The sequence below is a fragment of the Diadema antillarum genome, unplaced genomic scaffold (assembly GCF_040938485.1).
Source record: "Diadema antillarum isolate AM-2024a unplaced genomic scaffold, OU_Dant_1.0 seq00000889_RagTag, whole genome shotgun sequence".
Classification (NCBI taxonomy): Eukaryota; Metazoa; Echinodermata; class Echinoidea; order Diadematoida; family Diadematidae; genus Diadema; species Diadema antillarum.
In genome coordinates, this window is record NW_027271753.1 from 1,429,180 (window position 1) to 1,454,987 (window position 25,808).

Genomic DNA, 25,808 nt, shown 5'->3' on the forward strand with positions numbered 1-25,808 from the left:
ATGAAAACATGAGTCATGTGGTCAATGACCTTTTAGGGTCTTGCCTGTTTACTTATTATGTCCTCTCTCTTCCCTCTTCCACTCACTTCTCATTTTGTCATTCCAGCTTTCAACTACTCATTTTTCCGTCTCGCTTGACAATTAATGCATCCAACTTTTAAGCTAAATGTGCTGATATGGATTTAATAAAGTAACGGATACTTTTGCCTACATCACGGTGCCTTCGGCTGAGATCACTGCGTGTTCGGCTCCTTCCCGTAAATAAGTGCAGAGTGTGGATCATTAAACATCCACAAACACATTCTCACACCCTTTATAAGATGTGTATTCACAGAATAAGTTTGGACAACTCATAATGATCTCTGTCTACATGCTTGAAATGAAACTCATATTGCATTGCTCGTATGACATGATTTGCATTTGTGCATTGTCATATTATAATTAGACTCCTAAATCGCATTCAATGGCAAGGCAAGAAATGCAGTCTCCGTGCCCTCAAATTTGCATTTTATCTTCCATTCTACACTCTATACTCTTATCTTCTGTTTCTATGGTTACGATACGAGGAGTATGAAAGTTTGCGATACAACTTTGTTGGTATACCAAATTTAAGTACGCAGAGTACATATATAAAGCTCATAAAGTATATTTTGATATATTAATGTCTGTCTTCACAAGTTGATGATGTTAGATATCCTTACATACAAGTACATGTATAACACAGAGCATGGATTCATATTCCACTGAAGTTTGACATGCAAAGCATAATTTGTTTCAGTTTATCATGACCGTATTTTGCTTGAAAATCACTTGTGACTGTATTCCGTATATTTCTATGTCTATTGCTCTTCCTTAACTCTTGGCTATCATTTCATTTTCAGACAACATAAGTGATGTGTTTCTTTTCCAAGAAGGGAAGGGATATCGTGTCTGTACAAGAAATATTATGTCTATCTATGGTGTAGCAGTGAACAGCATGTCTCATTCATTCCATAGTCATACATCTCACCACCACCCTTCCACAATCAAGTTCTTATCATTCTCTGCTTTCTTTCTCTCATCAAGATCTTCTGACATGCTGACAGCCACTTCCTATTCCCACTTCCTTTCCGCTCCCCCTGTCATTTGTCTTCACCTCATCTCACGATATCAGCGATGTAAATGTAAACAACACCGGAAAGTCACTGGGACATGTTTTGTAAACATGATGTACAGTGATGTATCAAACGTAAATGTGTTGGAATAATATGCTGGAGAACAATGAATAAAGAACACTTGCATTCTGACTCCAGAGCCAAGCAGTCCTGCCTCCATTATTTTCCTGAGTCCATAAGCATCTAACTAACCCCACAAACACAAAACTAGCGTTATTCATAGACCTATTAAGCCGAGTGAGAAGATATGAGGAAGATGCATCTCAAAAGAGGCAGAGGACACCTGCCAAAATTAGGAGCCTGCAGGCAGTGCAGAACCTGCAAAAGGCCCAATCGAAGCACGCTTGGCGATACTGGAGCGATAACTGCAGGAGTGGAATCGACCAAGCCAGGAGACATTTTCTCCTGCATCTTTCCAAACTGTGCAGATATTGGATGCATCACTGCAAAGACCAACCAGTTTCTATTATAAGTGCGGTGAGGAAGGCCACTACAGCAGAAACTGTAAGAACCAGCAGAATCTTACATTGGTAAACCAGAAGCTCATCAGGTGACTGCACCAACAGTCGGGAAACGACAAAGGGCACCGGTCCAGGAGCAACCAGGGGCCCATGTCAAGCAAAGCTCCAATACCATCGAACCCAGACGAAATGTCCCAGACGGTTTGGTAGAAGATAGTGCAACGTATCAACGTTTCATTGATGGTCAGCCATCAAAGTACCTATTGGACAGTGGCTCCCAAGTCAAACTACTCTCTGAAGAACTTAGCAAGAAGCCAGGCAGAGATATGGCCATTGAAGGACTTCATCCTATGGCATGGTGGGGGAGGTCACATACCCTATATTGGATAAATGCACACCAACCTAGGTTTTGATCCATCATTTTCAGGGACGTCCAAATGTGTTCATACATTGGCACTAGTCATCCCAGACAATCAAAACATGGCTGTCCATCTTGTGGTGGTAGGAACGAACACTGGAATTTTTGAATCCCTGCACCAAGCCTGTCAGATTAAGAAGGAAGGTGAAATCAGTGCTGTCTGTGCGGCAATTTACCAAAGAATGCCTGCTGAGACTGGGACAGATGTCAAGGAGTTACCAATCAAGTGGGGACCCATCTCACAGATGGAAAAGGATCGTCTGTTTGACAAGCTCCGAGAGAGGTCTAGTGTTTTCTGCCTCGCTGACCAAGATTATGGATTAACGAATATGATAGAGCACCGGATCAGACTGACCGATGAAACCCCATTTCAAGAACAATCAAGAAGAGTATCTCCCTCCGACTTGGCGGATCTGCGGGCCCACCTGCAAGAGCTATTGCAAGCAGGGATAATAACCGACTCGAAGAGCCCCTATGTTTCACTGAATGTCCTTATCAGGAAAAAGAAAAGAACCGTGCCTCCTTGGCTTCACCGGATATTACCGGAGATTCGTGAAGGGGTATTCCAAGATTGCCCGCCCGCTTCATGAATTGATTGCGGGCACAACACAAAAGGGTCTTATGAAGGAGGCTGGGAGACCCAAACCTTCAGCAAGTATATGCCAGAGGTGGACTCCACAGTGCTCTAGTGCCTTTGAACTCCTGAAGAAGGCCTTAATTATTGCATCTGTACTGGCGTTTGCAGACTTGCAGAAGCCATTTGTCCTCCAATTAGATGCGAGCCGAGACGGGCTAGGTGCGGTTCTCTGTCAGGATCATGACGGGCATCTGCGCCCGGTAGCATATGCCTGTCGTGGCCCCTCTAAGTCAGAGCGAAACTACCCAGCTCACAAGATGGAGTTCCTAGCATTGAAATGGGCAGTTGCTGAACGCTTCAAAGATTACTTGTACCTTGCCAAAAACACAACGGTATTCACGGACAACAACCTTCTGACATATGTTTTCAGCAAAGCTAAATTAGACGCAACGGGCCACAGATGGGTATCAGAATTGGCAAATTACGACATCACCATCCACTACCGTCCAAGCAGAGTAAACATCAATGTCGACGTACTTTCCCGGCTAACCAAGGTTAGAGGTACAGATGACTATGCAGACCTCAGCTACCTTGAGGCACGGCTGAGAAATGAGGTTGCCTAACTGGACCAACAGATCAGACTTGAAAGCTACAAATGCTGTCCTGATGTCTATGTTTACCAAGGAGGACACACATTCTGCACACCTACTTTTTAGTCCACTGGCCACCTGCCTTTCAATATGCTCTGATGCCATATGAGACAACTACGAATTCCCACACATCAGTAATGTGTCTAGCCCTACCAACTGGGAGAGTGCTGAGAATGCAGACATAACAATCAAGAAGGTTACTTCTTGGGTTCAGGCTGGTCACAAGCCAATTGGACACACCATGAAGATGCCAGAGGAACGTATCCTTGCAAGAGAGCTTCCCAAGCTGAGACTCATCGAGGGCGTGCTTCGTAGGATGCTAAAGAACCAAGATGGTGAGCCTGTTTATCAACTAGTGCTTCCTGAGTTTCACAGGATGGATGCACTCCACAGACTCCATGACAAACATGGACATTTAGGGACAGACAAGACTTCTCCCCTCATTCCGGCTAGGTTCTACTGGCCCAAGATGGCCCTAGACATTGAGGAGTAGATAGGGAACTGCAGAAAGTGCCTCGCCCACAAAATTCTTCCGACCAGAAGTGCACCACTCCACAGCATCCAGATGACTCAACCAATGGAGTTGGTCTGCATGGACTTCCCGGGTTTGGAAATTGATGGAAAGGGTTTCAAGTCGATTCTAGTTGTGACCGACCATTTCACAAGGTATGCACAGGCATTTCCCACAAGAGATCAATTTGCTTGTACTGTCGTGAAAACTCTGTGGGAAAAGTTCTTCGTGCACTACGGCCTACCTCAATGGCTACATTCAGACCAGGGCCAAGAGTTTGAGGGAAAGGTCATAAAGGAATTGACTACATTTCTAGGCGTCAAGAAGTTTCGTACCACACCATACCATCCCCAAGGGGACCCACGACCCGAATGTTTTAAACATACACTCCTGGACATGTTAGGAGCCAACACATAGCGAGCCTGGTCCACGCTTACAATGCTACAAAGTCAGCGAGCACAGGGTACACAGGGTCCCTACCTGCTCATGTTCGGCAAGGAAGCAAGATTCCCAATGGACTTATCATTCAACACTTGCCCAGATGGGACATCTGCCCTTGACCACGTGAAATATGTGTCACAATTCAGAGCAAGCTTGCATAGAGCCTACCGTGCTGCTCAAAAGGCATCAGAGAAATCTGCTGCATCAAACAAGAAGGAATATGATCAGCGGGTGAGAGGAAACAAGCTCAAAGGAGATCGCGTTTTCACCTGAAAGTTGGGGCTGAAAGGTCGTTATAAGCTTGCATATTGCTGGGAATCTGATGCTTACAGTGTTGTAGGCCACAATGACCCTTCCCTCCCCCTATACCGGGTGAAACCTGAAAATGGTGGTCCAGTCCGGTCGTTACATCGGAATCTTCTACTCCCTACCGGTTGCACGAATGACCATGACAAAGCGCCAAATGGGAGTTCAAGGGACCAAGAACTACAAGTAAACTTCCAAAGAACAGATCGCGTTACACTCCCTGAAGTGTTCGAGGATCTGACGACATGAGTGAGTCAGAGAGTGGAGGCTGGTTTGTTCTCAAACAACCGCCAACAGCCATTCGACCTGGATATAAGGTGGGACTACTTCACTTGGTTAAACACCCTGCTCTTTGCGATGAATAAATGAAGCGGGATATTTTACATGCATGAGTTATGACTTTCTCACACACGGGACGTCCATTTTATGTCCTATCTGAGGGGCAAAAGTCTGCAACATTTTCTAGGGTCAAGGTGTTAGCAATATGCTGCTAATATCAAAATATCATTACCATGCATGATGTGATTTTTCTTGGAAAAAAAAACCCAACATTTTTTTCTCTCTTTTTTTTTCCTGGAGAGCCAGTGCTATCTGTCCTTGGAGGAGTGGAGCTGAGGGAGAAGATCCACCTCCGGGAATCCATACAGGATGAGAAGAATAATCGCCATGGCGATGGTTGGTATTGCCAGCAGCCACTGGATGTCATCCACGACTTTGGTGTTAAAACTGTGAAGAGAAGAGACATTGTACAGGAATCTTTAATTACACACAGTACTCATGAGGCACAACAAAGTACAGTGTAATCAGGGCTTTATTGTACCTGGTACTGTAAAAGCTGTTATTTTCACAGGAGTTTAATTTCGGTGAATTTCAAGAATCACTGTTCAGGGTTGCCAACCTCTGGAGATCTAAAAACATGATATATGGTTAAAAATTTTGAAGGCCAAAATCATATTTTGGCATACTGCAAATGCAGAAATTTTTGCAGCGCATTAATTTTTGTGTACAGTATTTCACACTTCTTCTGGCTAGCATGAATTCTAAAACCCACAATAGTATCTTCCCAATTTTCTCTGCACATTTTGAATGGGTTGACAACTGCACACCACAGATTCAAGAACCTGCAAATATGTTTTTGAGCCGTTCAGCGCGAAAAATTAATCATGCAAAAATATAAATATTTACAGTAAAACTATGATAATTCCACATAGCATTTATGCTGAATCAAATTAAGGAAAAAACATTTTTTTTTTCCACAAAAAGCCAATATTATTTCCTATTTTCGGGGGAAAAAATATAGTTAAATATTATAAAACATACCATTTGGCAGCTTTGTAATTATTTGGCTGGTAAAAACAGGGTAACCAATTGGCCACATTTGCAAGGACAGACCTTGTGAGGAGTAATCACACAGATGATTATGTAAGCAGTGATACCATGTGAATATCAATAAAAAGATGCCCTCAACTTTATGGAATTTCCTTCCTAAAATGATAGTGATACCATAAATACACATACCAAGACACAAAACAAAGCATTGTTCATAATCTGAACACTGTCAATTAATCTTAAAAGGATGTTTATGATGTAGTTATAACAGCTGATGCAGATTGCATTCTTCTGCATCCTTGCAAACTACACCTTATCTTGTAATCCGATACTGAAGCTGAAACCATTGAGGAGGCATGTTATTGGTATTCAAAACGGACATAACTGCCAAGTAGATACATCTTTCCATTCGCTTTGTCATATGATGTGACAGTTAAAAGGGCATCAATATAAGATTTTTGTAGTCATAAAACTCTATAAAATTTGACAACTAGGAGTAATAAATGAAGGGCTGAGGGTGATTCACTATGTAAACAAAACCGGGGGGGTTGTTACAAGTGCGTCGCGCGCTACTATACGCGCTGTCAATCCTGTAAACAACTTCTAGTTCGGGCTGCCGGCCGGCCTTTCTTGTGTGCATAACATGTGTGGCGTACGTATACTCTTATACGTACAGTACTTATATGTGCGGGATTTCCGAGTGCGACGTGCGTAAATGTTTGGGACGAACATCTTCGGACATCTTGACTCTTGAGCGAGTGCTAGATGTAGCTGACTGGTATTGACCCACAAAGGAACGTGAAAAATGCTGTTAGTTTTCGACCCATTTTATAAAACAAATGATGCACACTAACACACTCTATCCTGTGCATCATTTGTATATCAATCTGAGCTAATATCAAGGCTTGGAATGGTACAATACCTTGCTGCAAACGCATCTGTGAAGTCTTGCCCGTAGTTATTAGTCATGTGAACCTCAACGAGTGCTGTGATTGGACGGACAGGTGCAGCTACCTGAAGGCTGTGCCGACCTGGTCTGGTAAACAGTATTGGTGGATGCAGACTTATAGAGCCGACAGACACCTATGCAATAGAAAAATCAAACCAAGGGGGTGCAAATTAAGGGGGCACTTGTAAAGGTATCATCATTTCAAGTCTTCGGCAAAAGGGAAAACTGTTTTAATGGACACAATCATGGTAACATTTTTGAGACACTTTAATTTTACTGCTTAAGTGGGATAAAACTCAGCCAGAAGGGACACTTTTGTTATTAGATGTTCATACAAAATACAAACTTTGCACAAGAATACTACATTTGTAATTCCTGAAAGAGGAACATTCAAGAGATATAACCCCCCCCCCCAAAAAAAAAAAAGAACAAAAAAGAGAAAAATGTGACCACGGAATATTAAAAACAAAACATTTTGCAGTAATGGAATCTACCTGTACTAGTATGTACATTGTATCACAATATTGGTTACTCTGAACATTTACAAGTACTATCCTGACAACAATTAAGACATCAGATCAATTAATATATGTCATATTCCTTTTTGTCAATCACCTGCTATTCATTACATCAGTAAACAGATCTGAAACTAAGCCTCATGATCAATAATTTATTAATGAGTTCATGTTTCCTTCATCAAATAAATATACTACAAGTGTACAGGGCATAGACCGCTGGACACTCTCCTAATGTACTAGACTGTATGTACAGACTTGAAGACAAGATTTTGAATTACTTTGTTGCAATTATGCACATGGACATTCTCTTGCATTATCTGAATAGAGTTCATGATTTGAAATGTTGAACTGATTGAAATGTCAAAGAGTAGTTGGAAGAGATTTGCAACCCATCAATGTTCAAACTAAAAAAAGTGAAAATTTGAAGTGAAAAGTGAGTACAGTGCACTCCCTTTACAACGAACATGCTTCTAATGAAATTTTGCTTTACAACGAAGCAAAAAATTCACATAGCAACATTATCCACACTGTGAACTTTTAATGTCTATTTGTTTGGTTATAACAAAATTTTTATACAACGAAAGAAAACTGCCTGTCCCAAGGACTTCCTCATAATGGTAGTCCATTGTAAATTGTAGTTTAGGTGAAAAAAAGACAGACAGGAGACACAAAGTTCTAAATAATGACTTTGAATAGCATTAAATATGCCTCTCTGCCATCTATGACTGGCTATACCTGAATGATGTACGTCTGTTTTGTCCTAGTTGACTGATCATCTTCAATGTCAAAGTTGATGGTGAAACTTGCACCACTGATGTAAGTCTTGAGTTTGGTCTCCGCTGTCACAAAGACGCCATACTGCAGAGGAAATGAATAGTTTTGGCAGAAAAGAGTCAGAATGATCAACAGATAATGATCATGATGATCATGATGCACTGGATAATCTATGCTCTATCTCTTTAATGTGTAAACTTATCATAGACATTACTCTAACAGGAATCTTAGTACATGATGAATATTTAGGGGGTTGTCACATCAGGCTTGCGTCGAGGTGCATAGTGCGGCATACCAAATATGCTGAGCTTACTCCGTCCTACGCTGTGCCTATGCTGGCCTACATAACAATATGTCATGGGACTGCAAAGAAGTATATCAGATGGATGCAAAAAATCAAATATGTTTAAATTTTGTGCATACTTGCAGTGTAAAGTGCAGGATGCAGAAAATACCTGGTACAGTTTATATGCAGGTCTATGCAAGACTATGCTTCTGTACACCACACCAATGCAAAAGTATGCTACCCTATGCCAGTCAAAAAAAATAAACAATAAAAATAATACTCGAGGAACCACATCTACACACTTCTTCTCATTCTTGTGATAGCTTGCTTCCTTCAAAATATTTCTTTCAGGAGTACACAGCCTCATTTTGGCAAACTATGTAAGCAGCACTACAAAAACTTATGCAGGCCTGATGTGAAAGCCCCTTTGAAACAAGCTAATAAAATCACAAATTACACATGGATTGAAGATGAGGCACAGGATGTGAAACATAGATACTTTCTAAACTCATGTCAATTGAAACTACATCTGAACAAACACAAGAACAGAAACTACAGCACACTGAATACACAATTTCATCTTGCTGATACAATTTCAGTATAATGCATTTGAACGTGGGTAATCATAAATCTCTGCAATATCAGTGAGTCCAAGAACTTTTCATCAACCAAGTAATCACAAAGACATATCAAGATGCTTGCTTTTTTAATTACACTCTCAACTCCTGTGCCTACAGCAACTACCTAAAGTGAAGGGTCTACTGAGAGTTGATACTTATTGTTACACATAAATTTCAAAACAACTTTGCAGTGTGTTCAATATTCAGTATGATAAGCAATGCACCATTCACATTGAAACAGTTGTTCACATGTTCTCTATGCACACGACTTTCAGCTACATATTCTGTAAAATGTCGAAAAGTACACATAACGTTCATCTACACATTCTGTAAAATGTAAACACACACACACACACACACACACATAAATAAACAATTCACTTCAATGGAACAAGGATGAATCCATTGTTTACAATTCATTTAACCCGTTGAGGACGAGTCCTGAGTATACTCGGGCAGGTGTCTATGGGAAATGCTTGTTGTAGCAAAATCAGTCCGTCCTCAATGGGTTAAATGGCAGCCAACAAGGATGGATCTATTGTTTACAATTTAATTAAGCTACAGCTGCCTGAATACCACTAATTCAATGGTTTCCAAAAGCAGACGTACCTTCCGTTTCCTGAATGAGACTTCATCGTCATTTGTGGAGCCAGACCATCTCATCGCTGTGTTCTCATGAAGAAGGTCACTGTCCTCCAACCCCTCGCCATCATCACCAGACGTCGACATCAACAAGACGCTGCCGTGCATCGTGGCAGCCACTATCTCCAGCCCAGGGGTACTCGGGATGATGTCTGCAATTTGCAGCGGGGTCAGAGACCTTTCGGCAAGGTCAATGTCCTCGATGCAGGGTCCCTCACCGGAAGTGGCAATGATGTACATGTTACCATCGTAGCTGGTGACGACCTACAGAAATGACATTCATATCACGTGCTTTAAAGTGACAAAACACATCATAACATTGGCATGAGAAAGTTTTTAAATGAATGTAAATGGCCATACTCGTGAAGTTTTCAATTCTCAGAAGCCAACATTGTCGCTGGGTTGACAAGACTTTGTATCCCAAAGTTTGGTGAAAATGAATTTTTTGATTATTGGTCAGATAATCAGTTAGTTCTACTGTAAAAGTGGTTTCTTTCGCGTACAGATACTTTCGCGGTTTCCATCGGTGCCGACTTTTTCGCGTGTGTTTAAATTCGCGGTCGGCAAAATCTGTGAATTCACAGTCGGCAAAAACTGTTTTATTTTGCACATGAAAACCCAAACTATAATCCAATTATTATTTTGTTTATTAAATAGAAATCAAAATTAAATGCAGGCTTACCTGAAATTCCGTCTCTCGAGTATTTTATAACATGCTTGTACCTACATTACGAGGTATCGCTGTGTGTATGTTGACCATCAATACACTCAATGCGCGGAATCTTCGTGTGTGGTAGGTCCATGGTGTGTGCAAGTGCGCAAGAGCGTTGTAACAAGCGGCGAGTTCAAAACATTTTCGCGTGATGTTAAATTCACAGTTCAACCTCAAAGCGCGAAAATATAACCACCGCGAAAGAAACCACTTTTACAGTATTCAAATCCCAGCTGTCTAACCCCCAAAATGAAGCCATCATGGCATGTCAAAGAAAAGGCTCTTCCATTTGACATGGTGCTTTGGCTGTCATGTTCTTTTGCTCTCCTGAACATTTGACATTTTGCAGATACGAGGTCTTGTCGCCCCAGCATTGATATATAGGCTGTAATGATCGGATTTGAAGCTCCAGTTGTCCTATTTGATTTCAAATTTGTCACCACCTACAACCATGTGCTTACAGCACTGTAAAAACAAATACTCAAACCCTCCTGAGAAATTTGATAAGAGGAAAAATGAAACCACAACAGATGCTGAAAATGAAATGGATGAGCACAGGCTAGAGTTCATACACAATTTTGTCTACTCCCCTTTAAATTGGTTTGCCTAATCAACTTCAAAGCAAACCTCTCTGAAAAACATAGTTACAAATACAAATAGATTCCCAAAAAGAGAGAGAAAAAGTAAACAAAATAAAACATGGACTTCTGTCAATTATTTTTCTTACAAAGACTTACTTTCCTGAACTTTCCACAATGAATGACTTTGCAAAACTTTTTACTGACATGAGTTTAGAATTAAAACAGTTCCAGGATGTTTTGGAGGGAGAAAAAATTGATTTACCTTTCAAAATCAACCATATTTCATGACTTTCTTATTGATCTCTGTGATCGATCTGGGTGGGTGATTAATGGCTATTCTAAGATTAAAAAGTGCTCTAAAAAGAGCAAATATAAAAAAAAACTTCAAATGGCTTAGTATGATGAAATGTGACCGTGCACCTCAAAACGAACATAAAGTCGCACACACCGATTTTGCGTGAGGACTGAAAATAAGTGAAATGGGTCAACCTAGCCGAACTTGACTTTTTCATATTTTCTGAAAGAGCGGGTGTTCTTTTACATTATGCTAAAATTTGGTATCATAAAATGGGCAGGAAAGTGTGTTTTTTTAGCAGTTTATCTCGAACATTTTTGGTAGAATAGTGTGATTAGGTGTGTCTTTAGAATCCCTTTTTCATTTCTGAAAAACCTTGTCCACACTCTTCACTTTAATAATGAAGACTCTAATAACTCTAATAACTTTTGAAAGGATAGTGCTACTGCTTTGAAAGTTGGCATTAATTATGGACAGAATGTGTTAATGAGGCATGCTTAATTTCAATTTAATCTGATAATCCCTTCATTGTTGTTACTCTGGTGGTTTACTTCCTGTTTTTTGTCCCATTCATCGCACAGCCAGCACGGTTTGGTAAAGATTAAGCGCTTGAATAGACACTGTACTTCAGAGCCTCTTTTCTCAGTTCACACTTTTCCTGAGTTTGTGCTTTCTCTCCAATGTTTAGATAGGTTAGGAGAGTCCATTTGATTTGAGTTATACATCATTTTAAAGCTTAACGTCTGTTCTTTCAGAATATGGTCCTAACTAAAAATTCATGTCTGGCATTTTTTTGTTCGTTTTGAAGTGCAGGGTCACAAATATTAAAAAAAAAAGACTTCAAATGGCTTAGTATGATGAAATATTACTAGTCTGATGCTTATTTCATTTGCCCTTTCACCTGTAGACAAAGAGATTTGTATTGACATCCTGCAGGAAAGCATAACATATGTGACCCTGCACCTCAAAACAAACAAAAAGTCGCCAGACATGAATTTTTAGTCAAGACCATATTCTGAAAGAGCAGACTTTAAGCTTTAAAATGATGTATAACTCAAATCATACAGACTCTCCTAACCTATCTAAATATTGGAAAGAAAGCACAAACTCAGGAAAAGCGTGAACCGAGAAAAGAGGCTCTGAAGTACAGTGTCTATTCAAGCGCTTAATCTTTACCAAACCGTGCTGGCTGTGCGATGAATGGGACAAAAAAAAAAACAGAAGTAAACCACCAGAGTATAACAACAGTGAAGGGATTATCAGATTAAACTGAAATTAAAAATGCCTCATTAACACATTCTGTCCATAATTAATGCCAACTTTCAAAGCAGTAGCACTATCCTTTCAAAAGTTATTAGAGTTGAAAGTGAAGAGTGTGGACAAGGTTTTTCAGAAATGGAAAAGGGATTCTAAAGACACACCTAATCACACTATTCTACCAAAAATGTTCGAGATTAACTGCTAAAAAAACACTTTCCTGCCCGTTTTATGATACCAAATTTTAGCATAATGTAAAAGAAGACCCGCTCTTTCAGAAAATATGAAAAAGTCAAGTTCGGCCAGGTTGACCCATTTCGCTTATTTTTAGTCCTCACGCAAAATCAGTGTGTGCGACTTTATGTTCGTTTTGAGGTGCACGGTCACATATCAACCCTCAATGACACCGGTACCGAAGGCACTCTTATTTTCATGTCCATACATGTTAGGGACTGTTTCTTCACACTTGTCTGACATTGGCCTCACAAAGATATAGGACCTATTGTGTTAAAAAAAAACATTAAATCAATTATCAGCAGTTCTGACATGCTCAGACAAGTTTTTCTCCACAATATCTTGTAAAAACTTGCATACTTTTCCATATCTACCAACAATACATTGTTCTGGAAAATACTAACATTGCACTTCACAAAGTTGCTGTTCATTCAAGACCCCTTCTGCACTTTGCAGATGAGAGTCACACTACCTTCATTCAGACCAAGAACAAGATTTGGCCCACAGGACTTAGATTAATGAGGAGCTAAATCTAAGCGGATTATAAATCTCGACAAGGTGAACACTAGAATATCAACAGTGGAAATTTACAGGGCACAAGGTCAACGGGATGTGAGTTATTTACCAGGGTATGGGAACTCGGGAGCTGACTGGCAGTTTTCATCGTCATTTGAAATGAATTGAACCAATGACACGACGACCTAACCACAAATCAATGCCCACTGGTGATCAACAGGAAACAAGCACACATTGACACAGATGGGATAATCTATAGACGATGGCACAGCTGGTTTTTACACGGAAAGAAATAACGCAACGGAATACCTTGGAAAGGTGCAATGACGTCACAAATAAGAGCCCAGTAACCGTCACTGCCCACAAGTTAACCCATTGAGGACAAGTCCCGAGTATACTCAGGCAGGTGTCTATGGGATATGCGTGTTGTAGCAAAATCAGTCCGTCCTCAACGGGTTAATGTAGACATACAAACGTGCAAAAACATGCAACTAAGTGGCCTAACCACAATGGCAAACACACAAAAACAAGTACAACACATGCATATTCTGATTCTAAGGTGGAATATCTATTTCTTGGTAAAGTGTGATGACATAATTTGCCAGCTTGGTCTTACTCATGGCTGCCCAATCCTTACAACATCAAGTTGACAACAGAGAGCCACTGCCTCACCCTGTCTCTGATATGTGACCTTGCCTCACAAAACCAACAAAATGGCACAGGACCCAATATTACATGAGGACTCAAAATAGGTGAAATGGGTCACCCTGGTCAATGTTTAGTTTTTTTCAACATTTTCTGCGAGAGCATATCTTCCTTTGTCTAACTTTAAAGTGTGGGATCATATTACAGATGAATGGATTTTTTTTTTCAGTTTTCTGGAACACTTTTGTTACTGGTCTTTTATAGTGATTAGGTATGCCTTAGAACGTCATGTACAAAGTATGCCCCACTGGGTGAGATTAGACCCTTTGTATTGAGTTATATGTCACTTTTAAGCCTAGAGTTTGCTCATTTAGAATCTGCAATTAACTCAAAATCCATGACTGGGACTTCTTGGTGGCTTTGCAATGCAGCGTCGCATATGCTCAAATCAGCCACTGTGAAAACACTTCAGGCACTTACTATGTCTGGACTCTGTGATGTATTGGACAGAGTGGTGATCACAACATTGGAAACTAGCCTGCTTCCCAGGTACACAGGCCACTTGGGCAAAGGGTTACCAGTCTGACCAGACAGCGCCCAGACATAGCTGAGAATATAAAGCAAAAGAAAGACTATATCATGAAAACCTTACCACACTACGGCATTCATACCAAACATTGATATCTATAGCATCAAAATCAATGTATTTGAGCTAAATCTTTTCATAAGAAGCTTCATGGCCAACTCACTGTGAATACAACTTTATTTTCATTACGTTATATTCCATTACATACAAGTGAAATCATGGTCTAAATTGTGTTGCAGGTTCATAGGTCAAATAATTATGTATCAAAAAGTGATGCAGAAAGATGAATTAGGTTTGTCTGATGAAAGCCAGTGCATAACGAAGACTTCTCAGAAGACCCTCCGAACCACCAGTGACATCAACAGTAATATCAAATTCTGTGCAAACAATGGCTCAATTGAAAATTCTGATCAGGAATATGGAATGCATGTGGTACAGGAGCCTGCAAAATGCTGTGGTGAGCTGTGCGAAGTCATGCTGAGTTTGAAACTTTGAAATCCTGGTAGAGTGGAAATCTACATTTATTGGTGGGCATTACACATTCAAGAGTCCATCACCCGATGTACCCAACTAAAGTAGCAGTGACTATTTTTCAACTTCATGCTACTAAAAGTCACTGTTGAGTGGCAGTACAACGAGTTTAAGTACTGTACCCGTCATCACTTGGTATAATGACATCCATTACGGTGTCGCCATCCAAGTCAGCCAGGCGTGACCCCGGGAAGGAAGTGCCTGAAATCTGGGCTGACCATTTCTTGTTGCCATGGTTACTCAGACAAGTGACCTCTCCAGAGGTGTGTAAAACCACTATCTCTAGGTTGCCATCACCGTCCAAGTCACCTACTGATATCTGACAAGGAGACATTGAGGAAAATAAATACAGTCAATATTTTGATAAACTTGCAGGGAAAGGGAAGCAAGACAAAAATGTGGTAAAAGTTATGAAACTGAGAGATCCTCTTGAAATTCAAGAATGTGTTTCCTGCTTTCATTTGGAGAAACATTTTTCATAGTTTTACTTATTTCCTCCCCAATCCATAGTGTGAGATTACTTCCACTTGACAGAATAACCTTTGGATTTTAGACGGATAAAAAAATGCCATGTTCACTGGAAATAAAAATTCCACTTCAAATCCATATAGACTTATAACACACAAGTCAAAACCAGCTCATTGATGTCATTTAATTCTTTATTTGTGCTGCCATGATAACACATTTTCTGATCATCAACGCATTAAATGACTTTATTAATACCAAGAATAACAGAAGTGTGTGATACTTCCTGGAAAAAGTCATAAAACTACTACATGGAATAGGGTGTGCACTGATAAATGACTAAACATTAGTGTGGGAAAACCTGATTCCTCTAGAGGCAAAATCAAAATGGCTTATGTCTGCAGTGTGTTAGTATTACTTTGATACCAAGCAAAGCTTTTATGTAAACATTAGAGCTGTTTTGCACTGAACTTTGCCTTAATTCTTAATCATAGTACACTAATACAGATGGGCAGTCAGTACTTTATTTTGCCAGATAAGCCACAATCATATTATCTAATACAACTCTTGTAAAATCACATCACTGATGCAAATACTTTGAAATAATGAAATATACCTTTAATCCTTCAGTTTAGGGTGAAACTGAAAGGTGCATATTTTCTTAGTCTATAAAGCATTGCATAACACATATTTGCTGATCACATTATGATGTTGTAACTTATTTTAGTGTTATAAATGTAAGTCATCTTTTCATGGATGTACATAACATGCAATTCAATTGCTGAAAAGGAACAAAGAAAGACCATTATTTAATATTGCATTGCATTGAATTGAGTACCATGGTGAGAAAAGAAAAAGATGTAATGTAACAGATAGTATCAGTGTCCACCCAGTGACTGATGGTCAGCTTTATTGGACTGTCCATTGACCTTCCAGTAGCCAGTTTTAAAGTATTATCTTCTCTTACATGATCAAATTTTCTCAATGCTTTGAGTTTTGACTGTCTCTTGGCATTAGAAATTCCATGTTGCATGCAATTTTGTATTCAGAACAAGGATTTAGAATAGTGAAGCAATCAAAAAATGGTGTTGCCAGCAATGTTCATCACTATCTGTGTTTTGTTAAGTTATTTTCCAATCTAATAAAATCATGATGTCATGTTTCCAACAGTTTTCTTTAATCACAGTGCAAATATCCAAGCAAAGTTTCACATCAAGGCTTCCTCAGTTCCTACTAATGTTATTGAGACTTGAGAGTCATCTGCTAAAAGCACGTTTTCCATCATAAACCATAACAGGATATGGCTAAGTCATAAGGGTAGAAGGCAAAAACAAAGGCATATAACCACGATATAAACAAGGTCTGTGGGGTGATTACGATCCGCTCAGAAAAGAGCAGAAAATAGACTGACCTGACCACTGACGGGCTCGCTGAGACGAACAGGAAATCCCGATCTTGTCTGACCCTCCACATCAACTGCTACTACAAGGCCTGATGCGGTCACCATGACAACCACAGGGGGGTCATGGTTTCCATCCGGGTCCACTACCGTGGGAGAATGCAGGAGATAGGCGGGGACTGGGGCCGATTTCTGATGAGCGAGAGTGAAACGTGATGTCATTGATCCACCAAGGCACAGATAGTCATTTTCACAGGCTTCTACCATGGTTCTCCATGAGAATTAAACAATAAACACTTCCTGCTCGGCTTATCACTGTGTGTATCATAACTCAGACTGCATGAACTGCTGCTTATGTAGGCCAATACACAGGAAAATTAAAGCAAAGAAAAAAAAAACGAATAAAGGGCACCATAGCATAAACAGCTCCTTTCACTTTGTTCATTTGCTTGTTATTGTTGCAATTTTGCTTATGAAATATCAATGCTATTGCTCTTGGTAGCTCTATTCAACAACACAACTTCACTTTGACAAACAAAAAATTGAGGTCACTAAAGCTATGCTGTACTAAAAACAAACTTTACTCTTTATCATTCTATCTAACTTGGAAAAGTTTTTCAGGGCTGATAATGCTGAAAACAATGCAGGGTCATTTCAGCGTACCTTTGATAGGTGTAGAGGAATCTGCCTGATGACCTCTCCACTGGTCAGATTCAGGATGACCAACGCACTTCCCACTACATCTGGGAGGATGTCGCCGGGACTGACCGTTCTAGGTAAACCGGAAATACGTGGACACAGGAGACATGGGCAAAAGTTAGGACACAGATTACCAGCAAAGGTGGCTTTCTACTGTAATTGTGTACCACTAAGTGAAAAAAAAAATGAAATAAAGATAAACAAGTAAAAGTAACACCCAAGACAAAGTTCACGTAAAACTGTATTATTACCACGGTCTATGGTGGCCACCTGCTTTTGAATGAATGACTGGACATGTGTTGTGGCGTATGTTACAGATATTACATGACAAAATCAAACTAGAATTATCACTGAAGGTGATTAATACCCCCGCCCCTAGTGTTGCTTTATAGTATGTGATGTCACGAGGGCAATGACGTTAATACCAAGTTTGTGCATTTTTGTCGATTTGGAAACAGAATAATTTTAGTTTACTGTACAATTACAGAGTTGACACTGAGTATAAAACTTACAGCAAATGGAAACATGCTTTCCCCCAGCATCACTACACTGAAAGACCATTATACACACCAAATTTGACCTTCATAGCTTGAATGGTTTATTTTGATACAAAAATGAGTGGTTACCATGGCAACACATTTTCCTTAAACTAACACATTGGTGTCTTGCAAAACTACACTTCTAGATCATGATACATACTAAATTGGACTTTAATTGCTCGAATGATGGAAAAGTTATTCGATCTGCAAGGTTTTGGTAAAATTGTGGTTACCATGGCAACGGTTTGTGTGACAAACACAAAAATTATGTGTTCCACATCTATACCTCAGGGCCATAATGCCTACCAAATTTGGTTTCAATTGCTTGAAACCTGTGGAAGAAGTTCACTCCATAGGATTAAAAAAAAAACATGTGGTTTCCATGGAAACGCATTGTCCGTTACAAATACAAAGGACATTTTGCAAAACTACACTTAAAGAGCATCATACACACCAAATTTCACCTTCATAGATCAAATGGTTCAATTTGATACAAAATGAGTGGTTACCATGGCAACACATTTTTCTTATATCAACACATTGGTGTCTTGCATAACTACACCTCACGATCATCATACATACTAAATTTGACCTTAATTGCTTGAATGATGTGGAAGTTACTCAATCCACAAGGTTTTGGTAAAATTATGGTTACCATGGCAACGCTTTGTTCGACAAACACAAAAATTATGTGTTCCACATCTATGCCTCAAGGCCATAATGCCTACCAAATTTGATTTCAATTGCTTCAAAACTGGAAGTTGTTCACTCCACAAGATTTCGAAGAAAACATGCGGTTACCATGGCAACGCTTTGTCAAGTACAAACACAAAGAGTGTCTTGCATAACTACACCTATAGATCATCATAGATACCAATTTTGAAATTGACTGCTTAAATACTATGGAAGTTATTCAATCCACAAGGTTTTGGTAAAATTATGGTTACCATGGCAACGCATTGTCCGACAAACACAAAAAACATGTCTTGCACATCTATACCTCAATATCATCATTTACCCTAAGTTTCATTTAAATTGCTTCAAAACTGTAGGAGGAGTTCGCGACGCAAGATTTTGCAACAGTCCAACTGACCGCCCACCCACCCGCCCGACCAACATCATGGTGATTCCTATTATACCCCCTTCACACTATGTGTGGCGGGGGTATAATTAAGACTGTATATAGTGGCCAACTGTTTACACAGACCATGTTATTTATAGTTCCCTGAGTGGTTGCTATGCACAGGTTTGATGCATTATGTTATCACATTTACCGGGGAAATTATCTGTACAATAATTTAAAAAAAAAAAGAAATTAGTTCAATGGTAACCTCTGATTGAGCACACAAATATAGGCCATGCATACATAACAAAATATTTCACTCTCAAATGTTGCACATGGGATAGTTTTCAAACGCTGCTTTGACAGAATTGAGAGGAAGTAGAAAACAGGTGTAAACTTCAGCAATACCGGCAGACTTAAAACCCAAAGTAATGCTTGTGGTATTTACTTAGTTTAACATGGAGCACCTTTGAACACCTGTACAACAGATGTACCGGTATCAAAAATGCTCTTCCACCACGCTTCCAGAGAGCAAGCTGGAAGCAGCATGGAGGAAAGTTTTCTGGGGTGGAAATGTTTACAAGGGAGGAAGCTGGGAGAGGAAGTGGACGGGGCCTGTCCTCAATAATCAGCTGATGTACTTTACACAGGTGGGGAAACCAGACAAGGACCAAACATGGGTGGACAAAAGTGCAGGTGAAGAATGAGAATAAATATTGTAGTTGATGTTCATTGGTAGACCAGCACAGTTCCGGGATTGAATGCTCAAGAAGAATTTGCTTGGGTGCACATGTTGCATATGACATGAATAAATGTATTTCATAATTTTTTTTTTTCAAAAACATATACAAAGTAATTCTTCACTAAGTTATAAAAAAAATGATGAATAAATGTCACTTTTATGCCAGTTTTCTTACATATGGATAATATCTAAAAAAGGAGTAAAATGGTGTTTGAGTATTTTTATGCCTCCGCAACGAAGTGGCCGGAGGCATTATGTTTTCGGGTCGTCCGTCCGTCCGTCCGTCCGTCCGTACGTCCGTACGTCCGTACGTCCGTCCGTACGTCCGTCCGTACGTCCGTCCGTCCCGTTTTGTTTTTGTCGATATCTCAAGAACCGTGTGGTGGTTTTACATCAAACTTGGTATGAGGGTATATCCTTGGGGGATAATACTTTGTGTGGATTTTAGGGTCACAGGGTCAAAGGTCAAAGGTCATAGGTTATTTTGTGAAGAAAAAAATTGAAATTTCATGTTTTTCTCCATATCTCGCAAATGGTTCAAGGTATCTTCATGGAACTTAGTATATATGCTTGTACCGATGGGCAGTGATTATCTAGGGAAGTTGGGGGTCATGGGTCAAAGGTCAGGGGGGTCAAAGGTCAAGGTCAACTCCTCAAAATATCACTACTTTCCTTAAAATGCAATATGCCTGAAGGTTTTTTTTTTTAAAACTTGATGTATGGCATGTATTACCCAATATACATTTTTGGGGAAGTTTCTTGCCAAAAGGTCAAAGGTCAAAAGGTAAAAGGTCAAGTGAAAGTGCTAAATTGCACTTTTTCCTCCATATCTCGAAAGTAACTCAAGGTATCATCATGAAACTTACATATTTATGTATGTTCAACCTAACAGTGATTCTCTTTGGAACTGTGAGGTCAAAGGTCAAAGGCCAGGTTTAGATAATGCTATTTTCCCATTTGATACTGAAATTATACTTTTTCTCAATACCTTGAAAATTACTCAATGCATAAACTTATAAAAGGGTCAAAAGTCAAGTAAAAATCATCAGTTCCCCAAATACCTGCACTCTGACATTTTAATCATTCATCCAATTGAACCTAGTTCTAGGAAAGTGAACTTTCAGCACATTTGTGTCAAACCTGTCATTTTAATATTTTGCCAATTGTGTGAAACTGTCATCACACATTGTCAAGACATTGTACTATAGACCTATTAGGAGAACCATGCATTATGGCGGAGGCATATCAGTAGCCGTAGCGATATATCTAGTTTCAGTCTACATTATAAAATCATCACATTGACTTGCTCCAAGCCTTGCCTTCCACTCTCAAATTTATTGCTCCAATAAAAGATCAATATTACAGAAAATCTGCTTTATGGGCTTTTTGTTTACAGTAAATATAAGCTTCATAGATTTGAATAGTTTGTAAACACAGATGACTACCTTTAAAAATCAAGTTGATGCAATTGAATATCATGACAGATTCTACAGGGTGAAAGGCTGGAATTCACACAAGCAGTTTAAATTTAGACCATGGGTTACATAAATTTTGAGAGCATAGTATTTCAGAGCTAATACTCCATCATGTACACTAACAGATGTTTAGCAATGAATGCACGTCATGGTATTATAAGGTAACATGCTTAACAAATGGTTATTTCAGATCACAAACTAAATGGAAACTGTGGATTTGATATCAGCCATCTTTGTACGTTTGGGCCAAAAAGTCTAGAAATGAATCAAAGTGCTTGGTGTCCATTTTCACAGCAGGATGTTCAGTGTACATCAGCCCATATGACAGGAAGGTTGTGAGAAGTGATTTCCTGCACAACTCGCACGATTCCGGGAAAGTAACTTTTAATGCAGTTTTCTCATAAGTCAACTCATGGCTCATATTAAAGACCATATTCACAAAACTCTGCATCTTCTGGCGTTTAACTCTCTAAACGTTTCTATCGAGGCATCGATGCCTTTTGAAGTTCTTCTCAAAGACCATCAAATTTCACCAACAGGCTGAATAAAGACATTACAGAATGTGTGTATGTTAATCAGCGTGAGTTGCCAAATGGAATAACTTGTGAATAGAATTTATGTGTGCACACTGAAACTTGCAAATAATGTCTATTTGAGATTTGAGATTCAACCCTCAACAACACCCCCTGTGCAACAACATGGGTAAGGGAGATAATCTTTGTTAAATATAATATTTGTTCATCCTGATAATTGAGTATCTGAATATAAGAACAACCCAAGTCCATGGAAGACCATTTCGAGTAAACTTAAAAAAACTTTATATTTTTTTTTATTGTCCAATAATATTCTATTTAAGTGTGATGGGAAGGCAACATTGTATATACAACTTAGAACATATATTATTATGACAATTAACATTTACATTAATTGTGGAGAGGCCATTTTGTGTGATGGACTTGGATCGTTCTTTGAATCATATGGACTTGGGTCGTTCTTTGATTCATATACATGATATTCTGCTATAGAGATGAGAGAAGGACGATAGAGGGCACTATAATATGAATGTAAGAATGACCCAAGTCCTTCATTCTTACATTAATATATGATTTAACTCATTCATTTCAGGCACTTCCGGGGGTAATTAGGATTCATCATTTATACACAAGATGAGTCCATGCATAAACTACAATTTCCCATGTCAGACTAAATTTGACCAAAAATTGGACTTGGGTCGTTCTTATATTCAGGTCTTCAATTGCATATAGGGAATACCCTTTGGATATGACACAAAGGGGTCAATTCACTTGTGAGGTGTTTAAAAGAGACCATGAATGATATGCCATTACATGCTTACTAGAGGAGCCACTATTCTGTTCAAGACCCCCTCCCCCAACCCCAACCACCCCCCCCCCCCCCAAAAAAAAGACTTGCACCAAAGAAGGCCATCCCCATTAGCTTCACCTACAAACCACATTAGATGATGTCAACAGATAACTGATTTGTCCTTTCTGAAGGTATCACCTTGTCTCATGAATGGAACACAATTATATTTGTAGGACAACAATGCATCAGCAGAGAAAGAGACAATTTCCTATGAAATGAATGACAAAAAGAATATCACTACAGACTTGTCAATGGCAGACTGCTTTGTCTGGAATCTGTTAAAGGAATGGTATAGTATTGGTTGAGGTGAGGATTCAGCTTTCAACTTTTTGCAAGATACTTACTAACCACTTTATGAAATCATAAAGAGCATACATTTCTAACAGGAATTCAAAGTTTTTGATGAAAATTGGTTTTTAAATGCCAAAGATATCTAAAAACAAAGTAAAACAAAGGGATCCTAATAAAAGGTGGGTGCCATCTTTTTTGAGGATCACTTTGTTTGGGATATCTCAGCAGTTTCAAAAACAATTTTCATCAAATAAACTTTAAATTCCTCTAAGAATTATACGCTTTTCCATATTTCATAAGAGGTTTCTCATTATCTCAACAAAAAACAAAAAAAAAAAATCATCAAGACAATGGAAACCTGAAGCACCATCTCAACTGAAACTGTACCATCCCTTTAAGTACACCTACAGCTACAAAAAAGTGGTTCTCCTAGATTGATTTGGTGGTGTTGGGAAAGGATTAAGATCTCACATGCATACATTGTAGATAAAGCCACAAATCAAGCCAAACTCACGAAATGTAGAAAATACTTGAAACAAACATATAAAACATATCTAAAGAACTTGTCAGAACTTTCTGCAGACATCTTCATGTTGAAATACATAAACACATATCACTAATAGTTCAAATCTTTATTCACAGAAGAAAGTTGCTCTGTGACACTATATCTATGCACACTATATTACTGTCAAAATATGAGATAAAAAAATGTGCATAATAATTATTAGACTAGAATCAGTATCCATACAAATGTAGTTGTACTTGTCCTTGAATATGTTTCAATCAAACAAGTTATCAGTATTTGCTAAGTTTTTTTTACTTCCTGTCTTTATTTTCAATTGTTCATTTGTTTGGGGGTATTTTGAGAGAAAAAAATTGGCATTATATGGCTTTGGTTTAGTGGTATCAAATATGGTGTACTCTACTTTCTAAAATATATATGCCAATGTGAAACATGATGCTTCAGAGGCAAAGTTTGTGTGTGTGTGTGTGTGTGTGTGTGTGTGTGTGTGTGTGTGTGTGTGTGTATACCAGGGTATATGTGTGTGTGGGTGTGTGCATGCGTGCGTGAATGTGTGTATGTGTCTACTGGAAAAAATGCACAAGACTCTTGTTCATAATATATTACAACAGCTGATCCTTTCAGCTTGTGGTTACACAAAAGGAGAAACTCATTATCTATTTCATGCCCTTGTACATTTCCTTCTATTTGCACAACTTGCACATTTTGAATAGAATCTGCTAATCACTTGATCTGTTTATTCACATGTGAAACAACCCAAAGTGTTATTGCACACCTTTCCGCCACGCAAAAGTTGGCAAAATCAAGTACCAACACGCTGCTTTATCCCCTGTCTGGAAATCATGTGATATTCTTCTGCACACTGTGTTTCCATGGCAACAGATATTGCAGTGGTAAAGTGATCTAAATATGCTGTCTCACTCTGATCATAGATCTCACCTGATTTGAGACTGTGATGATACACCTACGTATTAAAAGGTTTGACACAGGTCATGTGGTTTAACAGACTGCTGATCTGCCTATTGGTACCACAAGGTATCAAACAACATTGTGCAATGTATACAAGATGTGTCAATTGTCTTTGGTAACCAGGATATTATGAACTAATGTATACCTAACACAGTCAACCACAATCAATCTCTGCTTTGCTGTATGACTCAAATATAGTTAGTTCTTGAAATACCACATGGGCCTAAAGAAACATCTGGATTCAAATGAAAAAACAGAAAATTCTTGTAAAAAGCTAATAATGAGATACTCATGGTATTCAAGTATGGAAAAATTCAAATGTTTTACTTCTAATGGAGATGACTATAACCTGTATGGTATCATAATGTAGAATGAAAGAGATTCATATTCACATTAAACAATATGGTAAGAACATTTAGATCGTTATTATCAGATTGCCACTCACAGACCAGGGATTTCAAAACTTTTCTTTCGTGAATATAATTGATACCTGATTTCTTGAAATCTCTTTATCATTTGTTTGATGGTAGATGACATCAGTCATGTGCTGTTTGATAGTTGGCATTCTACCACACAAGTCCTTTCAGGACAGCAATTTTAATTACAATTTTTCTCTCCGACAGCTCTTTCCCCACTGGAGTCTTACCAAGGATCCACCCAAGTCCGCATTCTCAATAGCTTACCTACTTTGTTTTCTCTCACTTCCTTTTGTGATATGCATCTTTTTCAAGACAACTGTCGGCACTGACCAATTTCAGCAAAATCCTTGGTTTTGATTGGCTGAGATGCTCTGGTCACTGACTGTTACTATTATATGGTGATTCAAGTTGTCAGCGCCGACAAACGTTGATGAACCCCCCCGGTCCATCTTTCTCCTCTGACCAACTTGCAAACCATTTACCTGATTATCACTCTATTCTTCCCCTCAAGCTGTCCCTGTCTCCTATTCTTCCGTCTCCATTCGTACAACCTCAGCTTCCAGCTCACAGCTGCCCTTTGACTGTCACTATTGCCTTCCTTACACTTTCCCTGTGCCACTTCCCCCCTCGACTCTCATCTCTCTAAGGTCTTCCTTCACCAACCACCAGTCCTTTCAAGGACTACATGCATGTGGTGTCAGCGCAAACCTCTCTTTCAAGTTAATACTTGTATCATACACATAGGATTAGAAGTATTTTCCCAATATGCTGCATTCGAAAACAAAAACAACAAAAATATCACACTATGCAACCATATTTTATTTGTAAGTAAAAATGATCTCACAAAC

General features: G+C 39.1%; 2 protein-coding genes across 2 annotated transcripts in view; one reads left to right on the forward strand and one right to left on the reverse strand.

Annotated features, from left to right (window-relative positions):
* Positions 1-2,095: 2,095 nt before the first annotated feature.
* On the forward strand, positions 2,096-2,623 carry LOC139740894 (uncharacterized). Its single transcript, XM_071651478.1, has one exon. It carries the CDS (start codon positions 2,096-2,098, stop codon positions 2,621-2,623), a length of 528 nt encoding a protein of 175 aa, XP_071507579.1.
* Positions 2,624-5,105: 2,482 nt separating this feature from the next.
* LOC139740895 (uncharacterized) overlaps positions 5,106-25,808 on the reverse strand; it is a 49,019-nt gene continuing 28,316 nt past the window's right edge. The window contains exons 6-13 of the mRNA XM_071651479.1: positions 17,521-17,629; positions 16,870-17,049; positions 15,116-15,312; positions 14,357-14,483; positions 9,604-9,900; positions 8,050-8,172; positions 6,770-6,930; positions 5,106-5,244 (exon numbers count right to left, since the gene is read on the reverse strand). Of these exons, the coding sequence (XP_071507580.1) occupies positions 5,106-5,244; positions 6,770-6,930; positions 8,050-8,172; positions 9,604-9,900; positions 14,357-14,483; positions 15,116-15,312; positions 16,870-17,049; positions 17,521-17,629 (1,333 nt within the window). The remainder of the gene's footprint in view (positions 5,245-6,769; positions 6,931-8,049; positions 8,173-9,603; positions 9,901-14,356; positions 14,484-15,115; positions 15,313-16,869; positions 17,050-17,520; positions 17,630-25,808) is intronic.

Coding starts and splice junctions, on each gene's coding strand:
- LOC139740894 (XM_071651478.1), top strand. CDS start 2,096: ATGGCTGTCCATCTTGTGGTGGTAGGAACGAACACTGGAATTTTTGAA.